We start from the raw sequence: 26290 nt of genomic DNA, 5'->3' as shown, positions 1-26290 counted from the left end.
ACCAAGAGCTGGCAAAGTCTACTCTGGATATGAACATGTAAACTTGATTCTAGAAGTTTGTTGAACCAGAGGACTTACCCACAACTTTAATCTTGATGCTTGCATGTGCTTCCCCAGCTTCATTTTTCAGATTTATGTGGTAAACACCAGAGTCATCTCTTTCAGCGACGTCAATAACCAGAGTGCTGCTGTCAGGGTAAGATTCTGCTCTTATCCGGCCACTGCCCTCCATAATAGCCTAAGGAGGAGAGAAACAAAATACGGCATGACCTATATGACAAGGACTATTCCAAAGTACCTTAGAACTTAAGCTGGATGTGGTGCTAAGGCCTAAAATACATGTTCTTAATGTAATCCTCCACCAACCCTAAAGATAAAGGTGTTAACATCCCATATTACAGGAGAAAGCTGTGGCTCAGGGCCACATGGCTAACAATGAGAAGAACTGGGATTTGTCTCCAAAGCCCACTAAGCACGAACCCACCAAAGAGAAAGCTGGAGGACTAAAAATAGGAGTGCAGAAGTGTTATTTTAGTAGAGGAGTCTCTTTGTACATGAAATTAAATATTTAAGAACTAATCATGACTTGCTTATTTATGTGTCTTGAAAATTTAGAAATACTGAAGAGGGTTGAAGAAGACCACAATGCCAGTTTTCCTTACAAGTTATTGAGTATTGATTTTTCCCTTCCAATAGGACAGAATGAATGAATGAATATCTAATTCCCAAAGTAAAGACAGAGTGAGGTTGGGCCTTCCATTATATTTTCTTTCTTTATTTTCTCTTTCTCCTCCTCTTCCTCCTCTTCCTCCTTTTTCTCCTTTTCTTCTACCTCACTTCTTTCCTTCTTTCTTTCTTAAACCAGAAATTTGAAGTAGCATTCCATTTTTCTGATTCCTAGGTCATATTTCCTATATGACAATGAATAGCCAGCATACAAAGAGAAAAAACAGAGAAGGTCAAGGTAATTTAGAAACTGGGTAATTTTCTAATAACTATTAAATTAACTCTTTACTTTTTTGTGTCTGGATTAGGACTCATAAGTCTTCAATAACATAAGATTGTGAGAGCAATAAGAATACCTGAGATAGTTTAGCAATAAGAATACCTGAGATAGTTTTCATAATTCTTCTGTTTTATAATAGAACAAAATTTTCTCATATTAGCCAAATTCATTTTTTTTTAATATATGAAATTTATTGTCAAATTGGTTTCCATACAACACCCAGTGCTCATCCCAAAAGGTGCCCTCCTCAATACCCATCACCCACCCTCCCCTCCCTCCCACCCCCCATCAACCCTCAGTTTGTTCTCAGTTTTTTAACAGTCTCTTATGCTTTGGCTCTCTCCCACTCTAACCTCTTTTTTTTTTTTCCTTCCCCTCCCCCATGGGTTTCTGTTAAGTTTCTCAGGATCCACATAAGAGTGAAACCATATGGTATCTGTCTTTCTCTGTATGGCTTATTTCACTTAGCATCACACTCTCCAGTTCCATCCACGTTGCTACAAAAGGCCATATTTCATTTTTTCTCATTGCCACGTAGTATTCCATTGTGTATATAAACCACAATTTCTTTATCCATTCATCAGTTGATGGACATTTAGGCTCTTTCCATAATTTGGCTATTGTTGAGAGGGCTGCTATAAACATTGGGGTACAAGTGCCCCTATGCATCAGTACTCCTGTATCCCTTGGATAAATTCCTAGCAGTGCTATTGCTGGGTCATAGGGTAGGTCTATTTTTAATTTTCTGAGGAACCTCCACACTGCTTTCCAGAGCGGCTGCACCAATTTGCATTCCCACCAACAGTGCAAGAGCGTTCCCGTTTCTCCACATCCTCTCCAGCATCTATAGTCTCCTGATTTGTTCATTTTGGCTACTCTGACTGGCGTGAGGTGATATCTGAGTGTGGTTTTGATTTGTATTTCCCTGATGAGGAGCGACGTTGAACATCTTTTCATGTGCCTGTTGGCCATCCGGATGTCTTCTTTAGAGAAGTGTCTATTCATGTTTTCTGCCCATTTCTTCACTGGGTTATTTGTTTTTCTGGTGTGGAGTTTGGTGAGCTCTTTATAGATTTTGGATACTAGCCCTTTGTCCGATATGTCATTTGCAAATATCTTTTCCCATTCCGTTGGTTGCCTTTTAGTTTTGTTGGTTGTTTCCTTTGCTGTGCAGAAGCTTTTTATCTTCATAAGGTCCCAGTAATTCATTTTTGCTTTTAATTCCCTTGCCTTTGGGGATGTGTCGAGTAAGAGATTGCTACGGCTGAGGTCAGAGAGGTCTTTTCCTGCTTTCTCCTCTAAGGTTTTGATGGTTTCCGGTCTCACATTCAGGTCCCTTATCCATTTTGAGTTTATTTTTGTGAATGGTGTGAGAAAGTGGTCTAGTTTCAACCTTCTGCATGTTGCTGTCCAGTTCTCCCAGCACCATTTGTTAAAGAGACTGTCTTTTTTCCATTGGATGTTCTTTCCTGCTTTGTCAAAGATGAGTTGTCTTATTAGCCAAATTCAAATCTTAAGATTGTAAAAGATTTTCTGCTTTATTTTTAATGTGAAAAGAAAATACTTAGGGTGGTGTTGCATTATCTTCTTTAGTTTTCTATATTTTGTTTGCTTGTCTGTTGTGCTATATAATTTACATAGAGTAAAATTCATACTTTTTATACATAGAGTTCTATGAATTCTGACAAATTTGTGTGATTGTGTAACTACCACCACCACAATCAAGGTACATACCATTTCCATGATCCCCAACAGTGTCCCCATGTTCCTTCACTGTCAACTCATTCACCCCTACACTCTGGTCCCTGGCAACCACCAATCTGTTATTTATCTCTCTAGTTTTCCTTTTTCCAGAATGTTCATATAACAGACTCAAACAGTATGTAGCCTTTTGGATCAGTCTTCTTTCACTCAGCATGATGCTGTTTAGATTCAACCATGTTGCTACATGTATTACTAGCACCTTCTGTTTTACTGCTGAGTAGTATTCTATTGTATATTCCATGTGCAGTTGGGTTATGCATGTACAAATTGTATGTTTGTACAATTGGACTTTTGGGTTGTTTCCAAGTTTTGACAATTATAAATAAAGCTGTTATAAACATTTATGTACAAGTTTTTGTGTGGACATATGTCTTCATTTCTCTAGGGTAGATAGCTAGGAGTTTCACTATAGGATTGTATGGTAAAGTGCATGTTTAACTTTATAAAAAAAAAAAACTACCAAACTGCTTTCCAAAGTGGGTGGACCATTTTGCATTCCTACCAGTGATGTATGAAAGTCTGATTGTTCCATATCCTTGTATTTGGTATTAGCAGTTTTTAAAAATAATTGTTGTTGTTGTTGTTGAGCTTCTTTCATTCAGCATAATTATTCATCCAAGTTGTTGCATACATCAGTAATTCATTCCTCTTTACTGTTAGTAGTATTCCTTTAATCCTTTTACATTTGTTGAGACTTACTTATGGTCTATCTTGGACATTTTCCATACTCAATTTTTTTTTAATGTTTACTATTTTGAGAGAGACAGAGAGGGAGGGAGAGGGAACAAGCTGGGGAGGGGGAGAGTGAGAGGGAGACACAGAATCAGAAGCAGGCTCCAGACTCTGAGCTGTCAGCACAAAGCCCCGTGAACTCACAAACTTTGAGATCATGACCTGAGGCGAAGTCGGACGCTTGACCAACTGAACCATACAGTCGCTCCTCCATATGCAATTTTAAAATAATGCCCATTCTGGGGGCGCCTGGGTGGCTGAGTCGGTCAAGCGTCCGGCTTCAGCTCAGGTCATGATCTCATAGTCTGTGAGTTCAAGCCCCACATCGGGCTCTGTGCTGCCTGCTTTAGATTCTGTGTCTCCCTTTCCCTCTGCCCCTCCCCTGCTCATGCTCTCTCTCTGTCTCAAAAATAAATAAAAGCGTTAAAAAAAACTATAAAATAATGCCCATTCTGTATGTGTCATTGGAGTATTCTGTAAATGTCAATTAGATCAAGATGGTTGCCAGTATTGTTCACATCTTAAATATCCTTACTGATGGTCTGTCTTCTTGTTTTAGCAACTACTAAGAGAAGAGTATTGGAATCTCTAATTTATCTGTTTTTCTATTGCAATTTTTCTATTGCAATTCTATTATCTTGCTATTTGTTTTCTACTTGCCCTGTTCTTTGTGCCTCTTTTTCTGCCTTCTTTTAGATTAATTAAATATTTTTTGTGATTTCATATTATATCCTTTGTTGGCTTATTAGCTATAACTTTTTGTTCATTATTTTAGTGGTTCCTTTAGGGTTTATGGTATACATCTTTAACTTTTCACAGTCTACTTTCATGCGATATTACAACAATACCTCCCTTTTCACCCTCCTAATTCTTACTTTCCATTCTTTTTTTTTTTCTTGACCTTATGTTTTTATTGTCATAAATTTTACTTAAAGTACAAACAACAGTATATTATTATTATTTTTGTTTAAACAGTCAATTATCTTTTAAAGAGATTGAAATAATACAAAAAAACTCTTATGTTTATCCACACGGTTATCATTTCTGATGCTCTTTGTTCCTTTGTGAAAATGATTCAACCTGACATTATTTTCCTTATGACTTAAGGACTTCTTTTAGCATTTCTTGTGGTGCAGGTCTGCCAGTGATTATTTCTTTCAGCTTTTATATATCTGAAAATAATTTTATTTTGCCTTTGTTTCTGAAATTTTTACTCAGTATAGAATTCTAGGTTGATATATTTTTTTTAGAATTTATAGAATTTTTTAGAATTCATAGTATTCTAGGTTGACAGTTTTTTCTTTAAAGATGTTACCTCACTGTCCTCTCACTTGCCTTGCTTCCAGAGAGATCTGCTGTCACTCTTTTCTTTATTTCTGTATATTTAATGTGACTTTTTTCCCTGTCTACTTAAAAACATTTTTTTTTTTTTGTTAATCATAGGGTTTGATCAATTTGATTTTAATGGGTCTTGGTGTGGTTTTTTCTTTTTTTCTTTATATTTTTTATTTTTGTTATTTATTTATTTAATATAATTTATTATCAAGTTGGTGTGGTTTTATTAATGCTCTTTGTGCTTAGATTTTATTGAGCTTCTTATATCTGCAATTTTAGTTTTTATCAAATTTGGAAAATTTTAGCTCTAATTTCTTTACATATTCTTCTGTCCTTCTCTTTGGGGACTTTAATTACATATACATTTCACTGTTTCAAGTTGTTCCAAAGCTTAATGATGCTCTTTTGTTTTTTCCTCCAGAAAACAGAAAAGGAAAAAACACTCTTCAACTCTTTTTTTTTAAATTAATAAATTATTTTTGGGGTCAGATTTAGACTCACTGCAAAAATGTGGAAAGTACAGAGAGTTTTCATATAACCCCTCCCCCACACAAACCAACCTCCTCCACAACTGACATCCCACATCAGAGCAGTATATTTCTTATAATCAATGAGCCTACACTGACACATCATTATCATTCAAAGTCTATAGTTTACATTAGGGTTCACTCTTATGTTGTACATCTGTGAGTTTTGCCAAGTCTATAATGACATTATGTCCATAATTATAATATCATACGGAATAGTTTTACTGCCCATAACACATTTTATTTTAGGAGCCACAGAATGACACTTGAGCTAGTACTAGTCTACCACCCAACCTTATTTATTATTTTCCTCCTTATTCACTCTGACCCAGTCACACTGGCTTTTCTTCTGTTCCTTCAACACATCAAGCTCATTTTTTCCTCTCTTCTTGTCCTTTGCCCTTGCATTGACTTTACCTGGAAATCTTTTTCCTTTGATCTTTGTATAATGGTTTCTTTGTCATTCATAGAAACTATTGTCATTTACCTTGCAATCACTTGCTAATCATATTACACTGTTTTAAAAAAATCTTCATAGCACTTATTACTATCCACAGTGATTTTGTTCAATTGTTTATTTACTAATTCATTATCTTTTTCTCTTCCACTTCATTCCCTCACACCTATTAGAATGAAAAATGGGATCTTTACAGCACATGAAAACATGCCTGGTCACATAGTAGGTAATCAGAAATATGAAAAGTAGATGAATGATGATTATATTTGCCTGAAAACCAGTGATTTTTCTTTTTTAAAAATTTTTAATCCTTATTTATTTTTGAGAGATTTTAATAAATATTTAATAATAATTTATTTAATAAATATTTATTTATATTTTGAGAGAGAGAGAGCTGTCAAAGAGAGCTGTCACAGCTGTCAGAGCTATGAGAGAGCGCTCTGAACTGTCAGCACAGAGCCCGACACAGGGCTCTAACTCACGATCAGTGAGTTCATGACCTGACCCGAAGTCGGATGCTCAACCAACTGAGTTACCCAGGTGCCCCAAACCAGTGATCTTTCTTAATCCAAGGAATTACATCTATACTGTACCCTTGTACATTTATTTGCTTTCTTCTTTCATTTGACTATTGGAAGGCAGGAGGTGTGGTTGGGTGTGTGTGTGCGTGTGTGTGTGTGTGTGTGTGTGTGTGTGTGTGTACTTAAAACAAACCTTATCTGCTCGGCTCCAAAGGGCTTTGGGAGGTGGTTCTCCGGTGACAGGAATTTCAAGACGAAGCTTGCTTCCTGCTATTACTGTCACTGTATTGTCAGCATCAAGACCATCCAGGATGATCTTAGGAGGATCTAGAATATTAAATATGGCCTTTGTTATAAGACAATCATTTCCATGTGAATATCTGGGCCAGTACTTTGCTAGTGGTAAATATTGATAGAACCAACATTTTATCTGGCCAGAAAGAATATAAGAGGAATCAAAGTAGTTGGTGCCTGGCACCTTGCAAAGCTACTCCATTGTAAGACTTCTTAAGAATCAACTATTATGCTTAGTGACTTACACCAATTCATGTATATCACAGTTTTGAATGTGTTATATTTCCATGGTAAGCAAAATCAAAAAAACAAGAACACAACTCTGCAATGATTTATCTACTCACCGACAACATGAACTTTGGCAGGCAAAGTAACAGAGTAGGCATCTGGTGCAAATACATAATCACCTTCATCCTCAGTAAGAGCATTGGCTATCACTAACTTGTGGATTCTAAGGAAATTAGAAAAACATTTCTAAGAATTTGCAAAGATTTAGATTGTATATGGCCCAACTGAAGAGACACCTGGACTTTATCTGATTAAGAGATAAGCCTATCTCCAGGCTGGAGAGAAAGACCAAGAAACAGAGAGAGAGAATATAAATGCGAAGGCTTAATTATCCTATTTATGGATCTTCATCAAATATTCATTTTTGAGTATATGAAATTATTTGTACAAATACAGCCTGATTATTATGCACACAAGAGTCTAATATTTCTTTTTCATCACATAGCTTTAAAAAAAGGCTAAAATACAACATCTCACTAGTGCCATAATTTAAGATTTAAAAAATTACCAAGAACATTCTTGATTTTGGCGTTATATGCCAAATCTAAAAGCAGTAGTTCTTAACTTTTTGGGGATCAGCAAATATCTGATGGATACCATTGATCCTTTCTCTGGAGAACAGTATGTATTTTTGTACACACAGACTTGGCTTACAACTTCGGAGGATTTGTGGGACCTCCCTGGAGTACATTCATGATCTTAACCAGATTCACAACCAGGATCCCTAGATCCAAGTTTAAGAACTCTTGCCTTAGATCTTTGCTAGATTCTAGGATATTATGTCTGCCCCCAAAATTGTGGGAAGGTCATGTGGCACTTATCGGTTAGGGACAGTTAATCCATTTGATTGAATCCATAGGATTCAGTATCATTCCTTTAACCTTCTGTTTATATGGAAAGAATCAATTGATGGCTTGTTTTCCTTTTGCCTTTTTTTTTGTCGTTCATTCGTTTGTCATTGTTCTTTCTTTCTTTCTTTAATTTTTTAAAATTTACGTCCAAATTAGCATATAGTGCAACAATGATTTCAGGAGTAGATTCCTTAATGCCCCTTACCCATTTAGCCCATCCCCCCTCCCACACCCCCTCCAGTAACCCCCTGTTTGTTCTCCATATTTATGAGTCTCTTATGTCTTGTCCCCCTCCCTGTTTTTATATTATTTTTGTTTCCCTTCCCTTATGTTCATATGTTTTGTCTCTTAAAGTCCTCATATGAGTGAAGTCATGATATTTGTCTTTCTCTAATTTTACTTAGCATAATATTCTCCAGTTCCATCCATGTAGTTGCAAATGGCAAGATTTCATTCTTTTTGATTGACAAGTAATTCTCCACTGTATATACATATACCACATCTTCTTTATCCATTCATCCATCGATGGACATTTGGGTTCTTTCCATACTTTGGCTATTGTTGATAGTGCTGCTATAAACATTAGGGTGTATGTGCCCATTTGAAACAGCATACCTGTATCCTTTGGATAAATACCTAGTAGTGCAATTGCTGGGTCATAGGGTAGTTCTATTTTTAGTTTTTTGAGGAACCTCCACACTGTTTTCCAGAGTGGCTGCACCAGCTTGCATTCCCAAGTTGATGGCTTTTGAATAGACAAAGTACCATACCATGAGGTGCAGATAAAGGATCACTGGTAGGACATGATATAGAACAGAGAAGTCAGACATTCTTGCTATTTGGAAGCCAAGAACCAGAAGAAGATCCTCTCTTTATGACTACTCTCCAAACTTCCTCACCAAATATGTAATTTAGGAAGTAGAGGAAGAGTGCATATTGAGACAAGTTACAGATCGCCTAACTTGCTTACCTTCCTTTGTGAATGACCTTCAGACGGTCACTTTCTTGAACAGGTAGGCCATTTTTAGTCCATTTTCCTGATATGTTTTCAGAGATTTCACACTTCAAGCAGATTTCTTTTCCAAGGTTTACAGTTTGATCAGTCAGAGGTGTCAAAATCTTCAGAGGTTTCACTACAGAAACAATACTTATAAGTGCCAAACCCAAACTCCAGACAGGCCAAGATGGTATCTTGTTTTGAAAATGAGAATTTGTTCCAGTGCAATTGATATATCGGGGGACAACCAGAACATAACACAAATTTTGTGTTTGCTTATGCATGATTTCATTCATGAAAAAGAGGAAATGGCACCCAGGTGAACTGAGCCAGGTAGAACTGTACAAAATGCACACACGCGTGTGCACACACAAACGTCAAACATCTACCAGCTGCTTGAATTCACCCATGCAATACAAACCATACTCATGCACATCTGAGATTACCAGTGTCCATCCAATTTCAAATAACCTCTTCTCACCACGTCACAGTATCTCAGTAACCACAACACTCCCCACACTGCTTCCACAAGGAAATTTTAGGTCTCATTTAACATAAAGTGCCATATTTATTAACCATTTGGCCTGTGTAAAACTGTGATACTGTTTTTTATTAGGTTCTTATTGTTTTGTTTTAATGTGTGGCTGACAAAACTTTTGAGTGTCATGCCCATAACTTCATTTTGCCCATTAGTTTTGTGGTTTTATTGCATAACTTTGTGTAGCATATTGATTTTAGAAATGCATATGTTGTATTATAGCAGAACTGACTGTAATTGCTTTAAATGGATACAAATATCTGTCCATGGCTGAAAAAACTGTTTTCGTATTAAAGGAAAATGACCACAACTCCGCGATACATAAGGAGTGAGTGTAACTGAGGTAACTTCTGAATAATTCAGTGATCCTATGAATCATAATTGGACTAAGAAAGAAGTAAGGAAGCAGGATTTCTGCTCTGCATGTGTTACTACCAAACTTCCTGTGAGATTTGCTATCTTAATTTTCATGGCCAGCTGGAAGAGACAGACTCTGCCATTGAGGAGTGACTACTATTTGGAGGTATTTGGGGAAGTACATAAATTCTCTCATGCTTCTGGATCTTAGTAGCAAATGGGTTCTTACAATGTTCTCATTTGATCCCCCTTGGTTTGAGTAACTTCCTTCTCACTCCAAATGTAATTGCAGAATGTTGAATGCTTATTTAATGAATTGATAGAAAATTCACTCATGGGTTGCACAAACATTTTCAGGATTTTACATTGTATCTAAGTATTTATCATCTACTTATGTGGTCTTGGGATTACAGTGCTTCTTAACCATTTGGACCATTTCTGTGGCAGGTGATTTTTATACTTCCTTCCCAATCCTGTGTTTTACTATTAAACTGAGTAGTCGATTTCTTTTTCAGAGACCCTGACTGATATGACATAGACACTCAGAATGAATCCAATTTTACATATTTATAATTGCCACCAGTAGAAATAAAATAGATAGAAATGTTCCTAAAATTGAATTAACAAATGCAACACCAGTAGATACGCAACTTGGAAGATACCCAAGGAGATCTTACTTACAGTCAACACTAAGTTTAGCAGATGATTGTCCTCCCGTTGTCATTACAGAATATTCTGCACTGTCAGCCTTCGTTGCTCCCTCTATGATCAAAATATGTTTTTTGCCCTCAACTTTAATTCGATATCTTGATTTTGGACCAGGAATAATCTCCTCACCATTCTTAAACCTGAGTTTAAATAGATTATAAAAAGTTTTATAAAAGACCCTTCAGGAAATGGACCTTATTGGTCTTGGTTTTGTTTTTGTTTTTGTTTTTGTTTTTGTTTTTGCTATATCCTGGTATCTAAGAACTATTTGTTGAATTAAAGAATGTACGATCACTACATCAAATGGATTAATAATGTAACAAGGATTGTCTAAAAAATTACATTAAAAGAACATAAGCTCTTTCTTCTCATTCAAGATCAGTTGAATATGCTACGAGAGAATATTACCTCTTCCACTCACTAATAAGAATTGCATCACTTAATATGTTTTAAATTTTTTTAATGTTTATTTTTCAGAGAGAGAGAGACAGAGAGAGAGACAGAGAGAGAGGCAGAGAGGCAGAGAGGCAGAGAGAGGGAGACATAGGATCTGCAGCAGGCTCCAGGCTCTGAGATGTTAGCACAGAGCCTGAGACAGGACCAACCATGAGATCATGACCTGAGCCAAAGTTGGATGGTTAACTGGCTAGGCCATCCAGGTGCCCCTCACTTAACATGTTTTAAAGATAGCTATGATTCTAGATTAGAATGAACAATCTACTCTGTACCAATTACCACAGATTCATGCTGTGTAATTTACTATACTTTTCAACAAAGCATTTAATTTTATTATGAATCTCTTAGTTTTAATTTTGATGTTACTCACATAGAACTTGAGAAAACACTCTTTAACTGGACAAAAAAATGCTTTTATTTTTTAAAATAATTGGTGATTCTTAGCCTAAAACATTTTTCTGAGGTACTATAAAAATAAGGTAACTAGGGAAAATATATAATATTTTTCCATGTAAGTTGCCAGTGTGGCATGGTGAGAGTAAGCAACTTTTGGAACTTAGGAGCATCCATGGGATTTGGAGTCAAACAGATGTGGACAACCATGAGCTATCCATTTCTTACTAAGTGCCTACTTCCCTACATTTACCAGTCTAATTTTCTGGATCATTTTCTAGTTTCATAGGTGAAAAAACTCCCAGCATCTTTGTAGTTTTAGTTACCATTTCTACTAACACAAATGAGGTTGTGATTTTTTTCATATGTGTAAAAGCCATTTCCTGTTCTCCAATCTATAAAAGCATATTTTTAAAAATCTATTAAAAATGGACAGACCTCAGGAAAGTTACTTACCATTTCACATTAGCATCATCTTCCGACACCTCACATTCTAATTCCACTCTTTCCCCGCAGTAAGCATTCATATCTTCCAGCTGTTTGGTTACCATAATTGGAGGCTCTGTTTAAAAAAAAAAAAAAAAAAGGAGAATCAGAATCATTAAATGCTTGAAATCTTCTCATGACCACAGATTTGTTCACAGATAAAAGACCAACAGTAAGAAAGTATCATCTACCATAGGGTTATGGTTAGATGGTGGTAGATAGTTGGCAGGTGGTTTTTTGTTTTGTTTTGTTTTATATCTTTGTTGTCAAAATAAATAGTTAGCAGCCCTGGGTAAGTTTTCCCAATTTTCTCAGACTCTTCAAATCAAATCAATTACTGTTCTGGAGAGCAGACAAAACATGTATCAAATATCCTTCCTTTGGCAAATAAGAAACCACGTGGTAGACATTTGTGATGGAGAATCTGACAGTATGATTCTTTGGTTCTGGTTGGAGCTCTGATTGCAGAACTCTCTGTATTCAGAGGGCTTCATCTACACCCTCCAGCTCCTTTCACAATGTTTTAGTAAAAGATGGTCTTCAGCACCCTCGGTGTCAACCATTGATTCCCTTTCACTAATAAAACCGATTTTGAGAGAAGTGTATTTGCAATCAGCTGAATGTGTGAAATGAGGATTATTCAGTAAAGTTTGTTGGGTTTCAGAAGCTATAACTAGAATAATTATACTGTTTGCTTGAGTCAAAAACATGAGGTATTTAGACTCACCAGTCTTTTAGACTCACCAGTCTTCCCCCGCCCCCCCCCCCTCAGCTTTTCTAGTCTTCAACAAACTTAAAGATTAATTAGGATACGTAATAACGGCCAGTGTAGAGGAGCTTCCATGCAGAGCCAGACTGTCCCCAAGCAAACCCATTTCTAGGCGTGCTGTTACCTGTGCCCTAGAGCTCAAGAGCTTACCTGTCACACTCATTTTGATAACTACGCTTGGGAGAAGGAGTGCCAAAGGTTGTTGAAGACTACAGTAAGAGATTGCACTTTACCTCGCACAAACAGCTCGGTGGAACATTTCTCATCACCAGCTGTCACATAATACTCTGAATCATCCGTTAGTGCACAGTTATTGATAAACATGATTCTTTCACATCCTTTATGTTCAAAGATGTATCTGTTTGAAATGGGAGGGAGATAACAGTCTGTGAACTTGATTTTATTTTTTTATTACCAGCAAATTTGGCTTGTAATTCAGCAATGTTTGAAAGTCAAGGATATAATTATGATCTGCAATTTATGTAGCATATCTTACATAGTTAACAGAAAATGTGAAAACTGTTGTTAGCTTCATAATGCACACTGTAATACATATTCATATTTACACATATTTAACATCTGTATTTTTATAGAAGTTTTATTTCATATATAAATTAGTACTCACATATTTGCTTTTTAATTTTTTTAACCCATTGTTGGAAAATAGGATTGGCTAAGGTTGTCAGAGAGATTTTGAACTCTGTAAATTTTTTTAAATGACCAATTCATCTAGTTTATTTTTTTAAAGTTTATTTCTTTATTTTTGAGAGAGAGAATGTGGGGGAGGGGGGGAGAGAGAGAGAGAGAAAGAGAGAGAGAGAACATGGCGGAGGGACAGAGAGATCAGGGGAGGGACAGAGAGACAGGGAGAGAATCCTAAGCAGGCTCCACACTGTCGGTGTAGACCCTGAGGCAGGGCTTGATCCCATGAACTGCTGCAAGATCATGACTTGAGCGGAGATCAAAAGTCGGATGTTTAACCAACTGAGCCACTCAGGCACCACTCCCACCCCTGCCGATTCATGTAGTTTACAGGTGGACAGGGACTCAATCTTACTCATTGATTCCTTGATTCCATTCATGGCTTAGTGCAGTGACACAATAGATTTTGTTAGGTGAATAAGTGATTATACAATTTAAGCAATAATGTGAACTTAATCACTGTTACAGGCAGTAATTTTTTAGAACGTGATGTTCTTTTAAATGAGCTTAAGAACTAGTATTATCATATCACAGTAACAATCTACTAAAAAAGAACTTGAGCATTTGGAGACAAAAAACTAAAAGCCAGGAATATCACAAAATTTAATTGTCTGTGATCTGGATTATGGATGAGTATATTAGGGCATTATAACAAACTAAAGAAAAAGTTCTTACTTGGAAAATCTTCTAATTGAAGACTTCAAGAATAAAGCATTACACAACATCTTATAGATAAAAATAACTGATTAAAATTATGTTTTTGGTAAATTCAAGCCGCTTTCAAGAGATTTTTATCAGACACAAACATTATTATCACAAAGTCACTCTGTAGGCATGACCACATTAAGAAATTGGAAACCACCTAATTGCACTCCAGAAGTGACAGATTTTCAGGATTAAAGTCTTTTTATAAATGTGCGTGTGGCTCCTGTTAACTTAAAAAAATATATTGGAGTTGAAAATCTCTCAGGCTGAGAAGGATCTGTGTAAAGTAGTTTCATAATAGACTAGCAATACCATCAGACATCAGGGATTAGTCTGTTTCCTTCATTTGAGAGAGGGCCAAGAAATAAAATACAGGCTTTAGATGCTCTTTTGGAAAAACAAAAGTTCTCTAATTATAAGGTGTGATTCCCAGCTGGTATGTCAAATATATATTTCAAAATTTTCAAAATTTTATTTTAAAAATTGGGAGAAGTTCTGACAGTGCTCTGAAATAATCACATATAACCTATATTGACACAAAACTGGAACTGAAATAACTCAAAATAGTTTGTATAGAATTAAAACATAAAACAAAGTTTTATTTAGATAGCACTGTAATCTTAATGGCTCCAAAACACATGAAAAGTTTTTACTCCCCCTCCATGTGATTTTGCATTAAAAAGGCATAACAAAAGCGTGTTTTTATTCATAGAAAATTAAGTCAAACTACTGTTTGATTTATGTAGCTATCACTGATTATTTGCAAAGCCCACTTACTTTGTACTGGGTCGAATCTCTTGACCATTTTTATACCATTTCACCTCCAACTTTGGGTCTGCCAGTTCCACAACAAACCTTACTCTGCCTCCTTTATCAACCTGATATGCAGGGTCAAGAATTTTTGCAAAAGCTGGTAGAGAGAAAAAGCAAAACTATGTCAATATGTGCATACATATGCTGTGAATTTAAATAGTCGATGTATGTATAAGAACCTAAAACTAAATGAAAAATGGAGACTCAAAGTAGAAATAAATTAGGAACCTTCCAAATTATCCTCTATATTTTAGAATTCTGTGTTGATTTATATATCATAATATGGCTTAGCAATTTGAAGAGAACCCACATGTTTTTGAAAGAAACATAAGAGTATTGAAGAGCCTTTAAAAATGACTGTCCTGGTATTGAGGAGGGCACCTGCTGGGATGAGCCCTGGCTGTTGTATGGAAACCAATTGGCCAATAAATTTAATATTAAAAAAAATGACTTCAGGAAATTATAAAGGATCCAGATGAAAGTGAACTCAAAGAATATGCCTATTCTAGCATGATTCCTATCAGGATTATTGGCATTATCTCTGTACTTCTTGTATGTCACAGTTTTTTAACACAGAGTTTATGAGATAAATTCAATGACTCATAAGATGAAATTGAATGCCTTTGACTAATTCAAATAGTAGACTTATCAAAGTTTTGTACTGTGGAAACTTGTCCAAATAGTGACACATATTAAATACTTCATACATATATGGTTAGGAACTCAGGACTTCAAAACATTTTAAATAACATAGAACATAGTAGTTTTAAAAAAGATTATCTTTGAAAGGTCCTAAGCAGAAATTAACTTCTTTTTAAATTTAATAGTTTTTGGGGCGTCTGGGTGGCTCAGTTAAGCGCCCGACTTCACTCAGGTCATGATCTCACAGTTTCTGAGTTCGAGTCCCGTGTCTGGCTCTGTGCTGACAGCTCGGAGCCTGGAGCCTGCTTTGGATTCTGTGTCTCCCTCTCTCTGCCCCTCCCCTGCTTGTGCTCTGTCTCTCTCTGTCTCTCAAAAATAAATAAACATTAAAAAATTAAAAAAAATAAATTTAATAGTTTTTCCCTGATTTTAAAGATAATACTCATTTAGACAGTTTGGAAAATATGTATACCTGTGGAATGCCTCATGGAATTTTTCTGCTTCTATTTCCATCATTGAGACTTTGCCATAGTATTGCTTAAACTCACTTCCTCATATTTTAACATGATATAATAAATACTAGCTTTAAAAAAGTTATTTATCATATACCTCATGACATCAATTCAGAGCTAATGGCAAGAATTAGGCCAGTGTGGGGGAAAAGAGATATCAGCTGGCTCTATACTTTGGCATTTAACATGTTTGTGATGACTATATCATCTCAGATACCTCTCAAGAATTAAACTTCTGAAGGTTTTGAAGTTTTGAAATAGTGAGAATGGCTGACTTATGTAAACAAAGCAAAAAACAAAACACTTCTATATTTCTCTGGGTCCATTTCTCACCCAGTTTACAGGGAGGTTTAGAAATAAAGGGCAGATTTTTTAAAAGAAATGGTAAGAGACTTTAAATTCTGCTTGGACATCCAGGTTGGGTGCCTAAATAAATAAATAAATAAATTCAATTTGGACATTAACAAACAGTAAACAATAATAGGATTGATGTGTTACCTTGATGTGTCACAAAACGGATAACTGACCATGACCAAATATAGGAAACTTTGAAGAGCTTATGATCAGTTTAAAATGTGTCGCTCTTGTTTTTCTTTCTGTAAATTTTAAATTTCAACATCTCAAAGTATTTTTTTTAAGAGATATTTAAAACCACAACAAAATCCATTCACTTCAGATCTCAAGGGAGCAGCATAGCTGTTTTACAACCGCACTGGGTGTGAGAAGTGAATTTCCCAGTCCCCATTTAATGGGTGGAAGAATATGATGGCAAAACAAAGAGACATCGAATCTACTGTAAGTAAGAATCAAGAATTTCAGAGTGAGGGAGATATGGAGTCTGGAGAAAGGGCCACTGAGAAATTCCCAGTGAGAGTGAAGATATTTATTGTTCTGTTACACACTGTATGAGGTACTTATAAAGTCAATCTCCGTTACCTTAAGTGTTCACTAGCTACCTGCTATCCTCATAGCTACTGATGTGCAGAGCAGTGAACTCCTCCGCCCAAAGCCAAAGGTAAGAAGTGTAACCCCTGCAAATTCCGCCCCATCCATCCCCGCCTCAAACCCAGAGAGAGACAGGAAGCATCCCTGCAAGGGGTTCGCCGTCATTTGTTTGGTCCGCTTTGGATGCTGGCCCTGCTGCCACCTCCCCCAGGAGAGCTCACCTGCGCTCTTCTTCTCCACTCTGCGCATGCGCTTGAGCCGCCTGAGCATGCCGCGCAGGTCGGTGATGCCGTACTGGAAGGCGATCTTCTCATACTCGTTGGGGTTCGCATTCTTCAGCAGCTCCCACACGTCTACCTCGGGTTCTTCCTCCTGAGGCTTCACCTCCCTAACCGGGGAGAACATTGCCTAATTTAGTAGCCGTCCACCGGCCCCGAAGCACAAGAAAGGCTGGAGTATAGTACCGATTTGTCGGTTCAGTGTTAAAAGTCCCCCTTTTTAAAGGCTGAGTACTTAAAGGCCGCGGTCTCAAGGAAACTTCCATATAGTTAAAGATCAGGTGTGTGAGCTTATATTGACGCTCTCGCTTTCCTAGTTAACAATACAATATTAGGGAGAGAGAAAGGTATCAGGAAGTGTTCTGAAGATGTTTTTACTTATTTTCAACTTGAAAGTTTAAAGAGAAGGTGAGATTTTGAGGAACTTAAGATCAGTTGACATCTAGGCTATAGGCAACTGAAATAATTCGGAAAAGTGGACTAAGAATGAGAAGATTTAAATATTGGTCTATAAAAGAAAAATGATCTCTTTCTACCTTCATTGTATACATTCTAGCTTATATATGAAGACAGTACATACAAATAAGTATTTCAAATCTTAGGATTTTGCAAATTGCATTTTCCTACCATATTAGTGAATGTGTACACTAACCATTTTTTGCTGTTTTATATACAAAAAAAAAAAAAAATTGACACTGCCAGAATGTTTTTTTTTGTTTTTTTCTTAAATATGATTTTTGTGGATACATTCACTTTTTTAAATATTTTTTTTTTCTAAATTGGCAGGAGAAAAGGAAAATGAGGCCAAAAATTCTCTCATATCTCGTCTTAAAGCACTGTCTTGAAATTTTTTGAAAGCAGGTTGGGTATGAATTATAAAAATATAAGTGTTAAACTTTTGTTGTTTTTTTTTTAAATCTTTTTAATGTTTATTTATTTTCGAGAGACAGAGCGCGAGTTGGGGAGAGGCAGAGAGAGAGGGAGACCACAGAATCTGAAGCAGGCTCCAGGCTCTGAGCTGTCAGTACAGAGCTAACACGGGACTCAAACCCACGAACCTCAAGATCATGACCTGAGCCGAGGTCAGACACTTAACTTACTGAACCACTCAGGCACCCCTAAATGTTAAACTTTTAAAGCAAATGGCTAAGGTCCCATGAACAAAGGGAAAATAACTTCTTAGTGTAATTATCAAAATTATGATCCCAAATTTTGATCACTGACTAAAGAACATACAGAAAATATAAAGGACACACATGATATGAGATTTAAAGTACACTTGTCTGTCCTTATTTTAAAACCAATAAATGAAAGAAAAAATCAAGAATAAACACTAGTTTAAAAGCAAAATGTAACTTAAATTGATTTCCTTTGTTGGCTAAATAATCCTGATTTTTAAAGAAAGACTTAGTTGACTGTTTTTATCAGGTTAATTTGGAAATGTTACCGTAACTACTTACTGTGAATAATGCTGGTTTGGGCATGATTTTTCAGGAAAACTGGTCAACACATCTTAAACACCAGTGAGAAAACAGATTCTTGCTATCATGTTAGCAAATGATGGGTTATATGTGTTTGCATTGTCACATTAATTACACCTGTTTCTGCACTTTTTGAGAAAATACTGGATTGTAATCATAGGGAAGGAGAGGAGAATATAAATATTAACATAGAATTTAGGGTGGCGTTAGGCAAGGATGACTTCTAAATATCTAATTTACATCGTCGTGTAAGTCTTTTTGCCCAGTGGAGGAGGATGCTGAGGCAAATCTCCTGGAAAGTGGAAGGAAGTGGGAGGTCATTGGCCTGTCAGTAACCTTTATGGGAAGGACCAGATAACACCATTAGGGAAATGTGCCTCTTAAAAGCTCAATACGCAAGTATTATTTTCATATGTCACTGAGATAATAACTACACACTCTATTAACACAGATAAATTGAAAAGCTTAAGAAAATTGTCCTGAAGTTGGAATATTGGTAATAATTTGCCAGATCTACTAGGTTTACTGTCTGAAAGCAGTCTAAATTTCAAATACATCCTCTAAATATTTTGTAGAAAGTCTTGGAAAACTACAATTAAAATGTGTCTGTGTACCTATGTATAGTCTTTGTATGTGTTTCTTCAACCACTTTATTAGTGCTCTATTTTTTTTTTTTTGTATTCCAGCCTAAATAGTCTCCTCACTGTAAAAAATATGCCATATTACATTGTGTTAAATTTGTATTTCAACCAAGAAGAATTACATCCACATTTTGAGTATCCTCCCAACACTGGTAAAAGGATTTAAAGATACCAAACTAGATTAAAATGGCAAGAAGAACAAGTCAAATACTAAGACATACCTGGATCCATGATGTGAATATTTATATAAGGGAAGCCAGTATAAAGATCATTGTTGTCAGTGTGATTTCTTAAGTCAGTTTTGTTGGTAGATTCATAAAACCAATCATCCTCACCATTTTTTTTTCATTAAAACACCAAAATACACCTTGCTCTACTATCTTCTTAATCTTAGCAAACTTGGTATACACACACCAGTAACCTCTTTCCTAGTCCATCTTTTTCTATTACTTAATTCAATTCCAAATTGCAAGGAGAAGTATTCATTATTTTTTACTTGAATGTGAGGTCAAGGCTTCTACCTGTAGCATTACCTTAACTCATCCAGAATATATCTTTACCTACCATGGTGGCTGTGCATGGCCCTATCTGCATGGTTATATTAAATTACAGTAGGAGAGAAATTCGTCTTCTATAGGCACTACTGATTCCTTTTCAAGCATTGGGATAGACCTATATAACATTCACAGTACTTTCATCTACATCAAAATTTCTATAACTTGATGGTCCTAGTAAAGTACAAAGCAATCATAGAAATTTTATACAGAATAAAACTTTCAAGGATACTTGAAAGTTTTATTCTATATAAAATTTCTATGATTGCTTTGTACTTGAAAGTTTTATTCTATATAAAATTTCTATGATTGCTTTGTACTTTATTAGGACCATCAAGTATATATATACTTGAAAGTTTTATTCTATATAAAATTTCTATATATATATATAAATATATATTTATATGTAAATATATATTTATATTCTACATAAAATTTCTATATATATATATACTTGAAAGTTTTCTTCTATATAAAATTTCTATAATTGCTATATATATATGTATATATATATATATATATATATAATATCCCATAACAAGATTTTGCCTAATAGATTTATTCCAATTTAGCTAATGTCTATTTGAAATACTCCAATTTTGTTCAGGTCAAGGAGATCTTTTGTTGTAGAGAGATGTTGTAGAGAGATATAAAGATATTTATTTTGATAGGGATTTTGCCACACACTCTTGGAGTAGAAATGGTGTCATTGCCACAATGAAAACACATGCAATTCACAAATTAGTAGGAAAACACAATGATTTCTAAAGTTATAATGGTGATTAGTATAGTATATTAAATGAATATAGTCTTATGCTAACAATTTAATTATGAGTCAAAATCATAATTAGGGGATGTAAAGAAAGTGAGAACTGGAGACATGTTTGCTGCCCATTTTGTCTTCAGTAATTTTGATCATTAATTAGATTTCTTTGACTCTACAAACTACTAGTAGTCATTCTTTTTTCTTTCTTTTTTCCTTTTTAATCAGAGCATGGTGTTTAATAATCTATTGTATTACATCTTGATTGATTGATTCGTGTGTGTGTATGTGTGTGTGTGTATGTGTATTATGTCTTTTTATGAATAAAGGCTCTTCAAAGGAAAATGTCACATTTTTGGTGGGAGTGAATATTTGACATCTACTATGAGCCAGCTTTTTACATTTGATTCAAGTAGTTTTTGTTCTCCACGTTTACAGATGTGGAAAACAAATCTCAGAGAGGAATGTAATTTGACCAGTCATGCAGTTTGTAACTGGGAGAGTTGAGACCCACATCCATATTTTTACCACCACCTTTTCCTTCCCACAAATGTGTATTACAGCCCTTTCTGCATTCCAGGCACTGGAAGGCACTGGCACACAGAAGGCACAAAGGAAGCACTTAGTGTTTTCCTGGTTGAGTAAATGATTGCAGGAGGAAAAAAAATCTCTTGTCTTCCTACAGTGTCAATTTGTATTATAAACTGAAGCACCAACTTCCAAAGTAGATTCAGTGTGGTATTTCTGATATGGAATGAGCTGCCTCAGAGGAAAACGTGGATTTAGGTCCCTGCCCTGTCTCTAGCTGTATGAATTGGGGTAAGTTACTTGATAGGTCTGGTCTTTGATTTCTCACCTGTAAAGTGAGGAAGGGTAAGTTTCACTTAGGGTCACTTCATATACTATTGCTTTAAATAAATTTGGGGAATTAATAGATATTATTGAGACTAATGATTATTTGAAGTAGCCAAAGAGGGAAAGGTATATTTGATACTGCCAACGTCTCTTGATTGGCTAATATCCACTGGTAATTAATAAATTACCAATATTTATTAAATTATTAAATATTAACAATACTGTTAATATTTCTGTTCTCTACCTCAACTTTTAGACCTGGGGGAATTTTTCATTCATAAGGACTTGAATAAAGCCATCCAATTAAACTGAGAACAGACACAAGTCCATTTTATTCTACTTGTAATTTGTTGTGAAGTGTATTTATACACATTTCTTTAGTAACCATAGAAAGCACTAAAAGTAATAAAAAGTGAACCTGAAAAGTTAATGAAAACTGATATCAATATTATATATTATTAATTTAGAATCATAGTTTTATGATTTATTTGCACATTTGGTAGGTAAATAAAATCTCAGCAAATATCAATTTCTTTTAGTTGTGCTATAATAAATATCTGAATATGTATAGCTTTATACAAAACATATACATAATACATTATATGATTATGTATATGCATATATGGGGAGAAATCCTATAAAATTGTTATGTACTGAATATCCATAATGAAATCTATAAATTTTATTGTAAGAGAACAATGTTAGGGAGTGTGACTGATAATACTAAACATTTATTTCTATTTTACTAATTTATCTCTAAAATGCATATTTTTTGACTTCTAAACATTTTTAAAATAAGGATGTATCCTATAATCAATAGTGTGTCATAATAAACACTTTGGAGCAATGTTTTCATTGCTTGCTGATTTATAAAACACATATATTAAAATGAATGGTGTCTTAGATTTGATGAAATACAATCACAAATACAATTTTAAAATAGGTCTTCCTTTAAAAACATTATATATATACATATATATATATATATATATACACACACACACATACACCTGCAGACTTTTACCAAAATTGTGAAACTGAACTGATTTTTTGGTAAAATATCAAAGGCAGGAGAATAGAGGCTCTAGTTATTTGATCATGCTTGAAATTATAGAAATTATTAGAGAAATCAGAGGCTTCTAGGTATTTAAGTCTTCTGCCTCAGTTTTCAGATCTCCTCATCCCCAACTAAGAAAACATGTGAAACTCATGAAAGATTTAAAAAGAAGGTTAAAAAGCATCAACTAAAATCTTTAGATTAGTATGCTTTGGTTTCTCTGTCTCTTTCTTAGTTGACTCTGTGTTATATTCTATAAGCGAAACACGTTTTAAGAAATGAGAAATTCTTCGAAAAACATCCACTTTAAACTTGACTTCTCTCAGTGAGTGTCTAAAAGATTTCCAGGCCACAGCGCCTCACTCCATCGCTCGGTTCTCACCTACGTTTCAGGAGACCACTAAAGTCAAGCTCCCCTGCATCCTCTTGACCTTCTCCACTGTCATTAACAAAAAAAAAGCAAATCTGGGTTTAATGCTGAGACATATACACAACAGTTTCCCCCAAACACTCTACATATAACGTATATGCAATTTTGTACTGGCACACAAGTCATGGGACTAAATCAACACAAACTATTTCTTTTCACACAAGTGACATTTTAAGTTTTGGGGTATGTACTTGTGGAAAAGTAAACATGAAGAGCTTGTGTTACTCTATGATTTCAGAAGACACATTTTTGTAGATTGCATATATAAAACTGCTTGGATTTGTGTTAAAACAGAGTAACACAAATGCACTTAAGCCAAGCAACACAAAGTACTTTGTTTTTCCAAGTTTGGGGGCTGTAGAAACATACCTGTGTAAAAAGCAAAGGACTTTTGCTGATCTCTGTTATTGATGTCAGAGATTGGCTTGGAGAACGAAGTATACCAGTGTCAAATATATAAGTACAGAGCTTATATTCAAAGGTAACTTCTTTGTGTCCATCAATAGTTGAATCAGATAATGTGATACCAACATAACAAAAATGGAACTAGTGCAGAGCTTTTTAAAAGATGCATTCCTTTCTGTTTTAAAGGGAAATCATTATAAACTTTTCATTTTCTTATTGATATTTATACCTTTTCAAATGTATTTTTCAAAAATTTGACTTTGAATTATTGATGATCCCTTTACTAGGAATACTTTCCTATAGAGAAATGCATCTTAAATTAGGCATGCAGCCACCTTCATGATTTCGTAGAAACTCTAAATAGAAGCTATGGAGCTGACATTTAAATGGCACTACATATTTACTTACATGTTTAATTTTTTAATGAAGATTTTGTTTCCTGCTCTTTACAAATGTTAGTTATGGTTTCTAAGAAAAGAGTCTGCGGGTTTAAAAACAGTGTGTATAACACGTAAGTTATAAGAATTAAACTCAAATAATGTGTTCCCAAAATTTCTTTAATAGCAGGTATTTAGAGAAGACCTTTTGAAGAAAACACATTTCTATTCTTTTAAAGCACAAAAATTAGTAGATTATGTCTCCCTTTCTTAGAACTATGCTCATAGGATGAGCATAGTTTTAGACCTACGCATTTGCTGATCATGGAGAAAGGGAAGGTGGAAGAAAGTAATAGGATTCGAACTTATGACTTAAAAAAATAACAACTTATTGATCAGGTAATATTAAATATATTTTAAGTAATTAAAATTTTCATTTATTCATAATTTAGGAGAGAAATATGCCTTTTATTAATAGACTAAATCATTGCTTTATGATAGGTTGGGATGATTTTCCTTATCAACAAAACTAAGTGGATTCAGTCTTGAGAAGAACAAAATATTTGCTCTCATTAATGAACTTACATTATGGAAAAATTAAGTACAGAGAGTAAGATAATGTCTGGAAGGGGCTAGTTACATTTCCTGTAGACTGGAACTTTTTTTGTTTTTCATTTTTCTTCCATGTCCCCCAACCCCCAATTTTTCAGCCTTGGCAGTTGCAAAATAAATCAAATGGGTATCTATATTTTGCCTTTCTACAGTATTCTTTATTCTAGTGGACTCAGTGGTCTTTCATTTAATAATCGAATATTTAAATAGCGCTAACTTCAATAAGTCACTACTTAATTGTGGAGAATGGCTCCATAAGTAATTTCTAGATGAAAAGCAATATAAATAAAAGTTTTCTGACATCAATCAACTGATGCTATATCATTATACATCTTTCTTGGACATTTGGTGGAAAATAATGTAATTAAGGACAAAGTCACACGTGAAGAGACTAAAAGTGTGTTTTCAAAAAAATAGGAGCTTCACTATGACCAGAATAATCTAAAAAATGATCAGTATACATCTGATTTGAAATTAAACCTACAGCTTTTCTAGAACACTAACCTTTGGATACATAGTATGTTTGACAAGAGTGAAGAGGTGCTCTCATCTGGAAGACAAGAGTGTGGAGGAAGGGAATATGTGTTTGAAAACCCTGCACTTGCACGTTATACCAAAGCTACCTACATTCCCCTTTTGAAGTTACCTTCTCTTGAAAGCAGATCTGATGTCAATGTTTGGAGTAGTCCCAGTAGATTCTTTGAAAGGAAAGAAAACAATAAAATAAATACCCATTAAGAAGGCAATTTTGTGCTCAGTTCCTTTCCAGGCTGTGGGAATTCCTCAGATGGAAGGAACGCCAGGTGGAGTGGGGGATGTCTCTCCTCCTGGATGGCTGAGCGGCTGAGGCATCATACCTCATCCTCCCTCACACAGAATTGATGTGGGGACTACAGGAGGTACCATATCTAGCTGTCATTCTACCTGCCTTTCCACTAGAATTACCCGAAGAATTAAAAAAAAAAAAATCAGCTTCTTGATCTCCTTGCTGGAGATTTTGATTCACCAGATAAGGGACAGGCACCCAGAAATTAATACTCTTCAAAATCCCTTCAGGTGATTCTCAGAGATTCCTGGCCAGGTTGAAGAGGCCCTGCTCAGGACCAGATTCCCACTTGATACAGAAATCTCTACAGCACGTCCATGATCACCCAGGCTTTACTTGGCGTCTCTTGAAATGGGGTTTCATACTCTTTCCAGGCCGTGTACATAGCTTTAATGAAAGAACTCATGCTGAAGTTAAGTAAAAAAAAAATTTTTTTTTTCACCTCCTCATAACTCCTACCTTTAGATTCTGATTTGTCTGAAACACTTTCGTGTGACAGCACTTCCCCTATTTATCTGTTATGGATGCCTGGCCTCGTTCACACCATATTCAGCTGATTAGGGTGTGGTTTCTGGGTTCTTCATCCTGCTGGGTACCTTACTCCAGAAGAGAACCAGGTTGATGTATGGTGCCCATGGCCAAAGACATTACTCTAAATGTGGAACAAGTAGCATGTTGCGAGAGTAGTGTTATTTTCTAAGCCTAGATCCTATTCCACTTGTTATAGCCCAGTATTAAATTACACCAGCTTTGTTTCTTGTGGCTTTATCACACTTTGGATTCATCTTAAGTTTATGATCTTTGCCGCCAAGTCCACTTTCTGTTTGTATACTTATAGAAGTGGTTTTTTCCTAATCTACATGCACACATTTACATTTACCCTATTAAATTCACTCTGGGCAGCACACAGAACATATGGATGGAGAAATTCCCCATCTGACATTAGTCCTTAGAAGAGAAATCCTCCCTTCCACCTGGGTATCCTGACATCCTTGGTACCATATGAAATTATCCCCCAAACTTGAGTGGGAATAAGTTGACCCAATGAAACAGGCACATTCAGTAGAAGAACAAATGGCATCAGCCCTTATCCAGAAGATTGAAGGAATACAGATAGCATGGACAAGAGGTACCTAGCAGTAAAATCCCCTGAAACTCCATTTTTAAATTGCTTCATAACAATTTAACTCAGCAGGCTTGCTGAGACTACCAC

At 35.3% G+C, this 26290-nt stretch overlaps 1 protein-coding gene across 1 annotated transcript in view; it reads right to left on the bottom strand.

The window, feature by feature from the left end:
• MYBPC1 (myosin binding protein C1) overlaps positions 1–26290 on the bottom strand; it is a 76804-nt gene that overhangs the window by 28714 nt on the left and 21800 nt on the right. The window contains exons 8-18 of the mRNA XM_049626715.1: positions 24898–24949; positions 22810–22866; positions 17020–17186; positions 14664–14796; positions 12713–12837; positions 11681–11786; positions 10349–10515; positions 8746–8908; positions 6981–7087; positions 6536–6669; positions 79–238 (exon numbers count right to left, since the gene is read on the bottom strand). Of these exons, the coding sequence (XP_049482672.1) occupies positions 79–238; positions 6536–6669; positions 6981–7087; positions 8746–8908; positions 10349–10515; positions 11681–11786; positions 12713–12837; positions 14664–14796; positions 17020–17186; positions 22810–22866; positions 24898–24949 (1371 nt within the window). The remainder of the gene's footprint in view (positions 1–78; positions 239–6535; positions 6670–6980; positions 7088–8745; positions 8909–10348; positions 10516–11680; positions 11787–12712; positions 12838–14663; positions 14797–17019; positions 17187–22809; positions 22867–24897; positions 24950–26290) is intronic.

This window comes from Panthera uncia, chromosome B4 (genome assembly GCF_023721935.1).
Source record: "Panthera uncia isolate 11264 chromosome B4, Puncia_PCG_1.0, whole genome shotgun sequence".
Taxonomy (NCBI): domain Eukaryota; kingdom Metazoa; phylum Chordata; class Mammalia; order Carnivora; family Felidae; genus Panthera; species Panthera uncia.
Note: the sequence above shows the minus strand (reverse complement) of the source record. Positions and strands in the feature narration are given on the sequence as shown.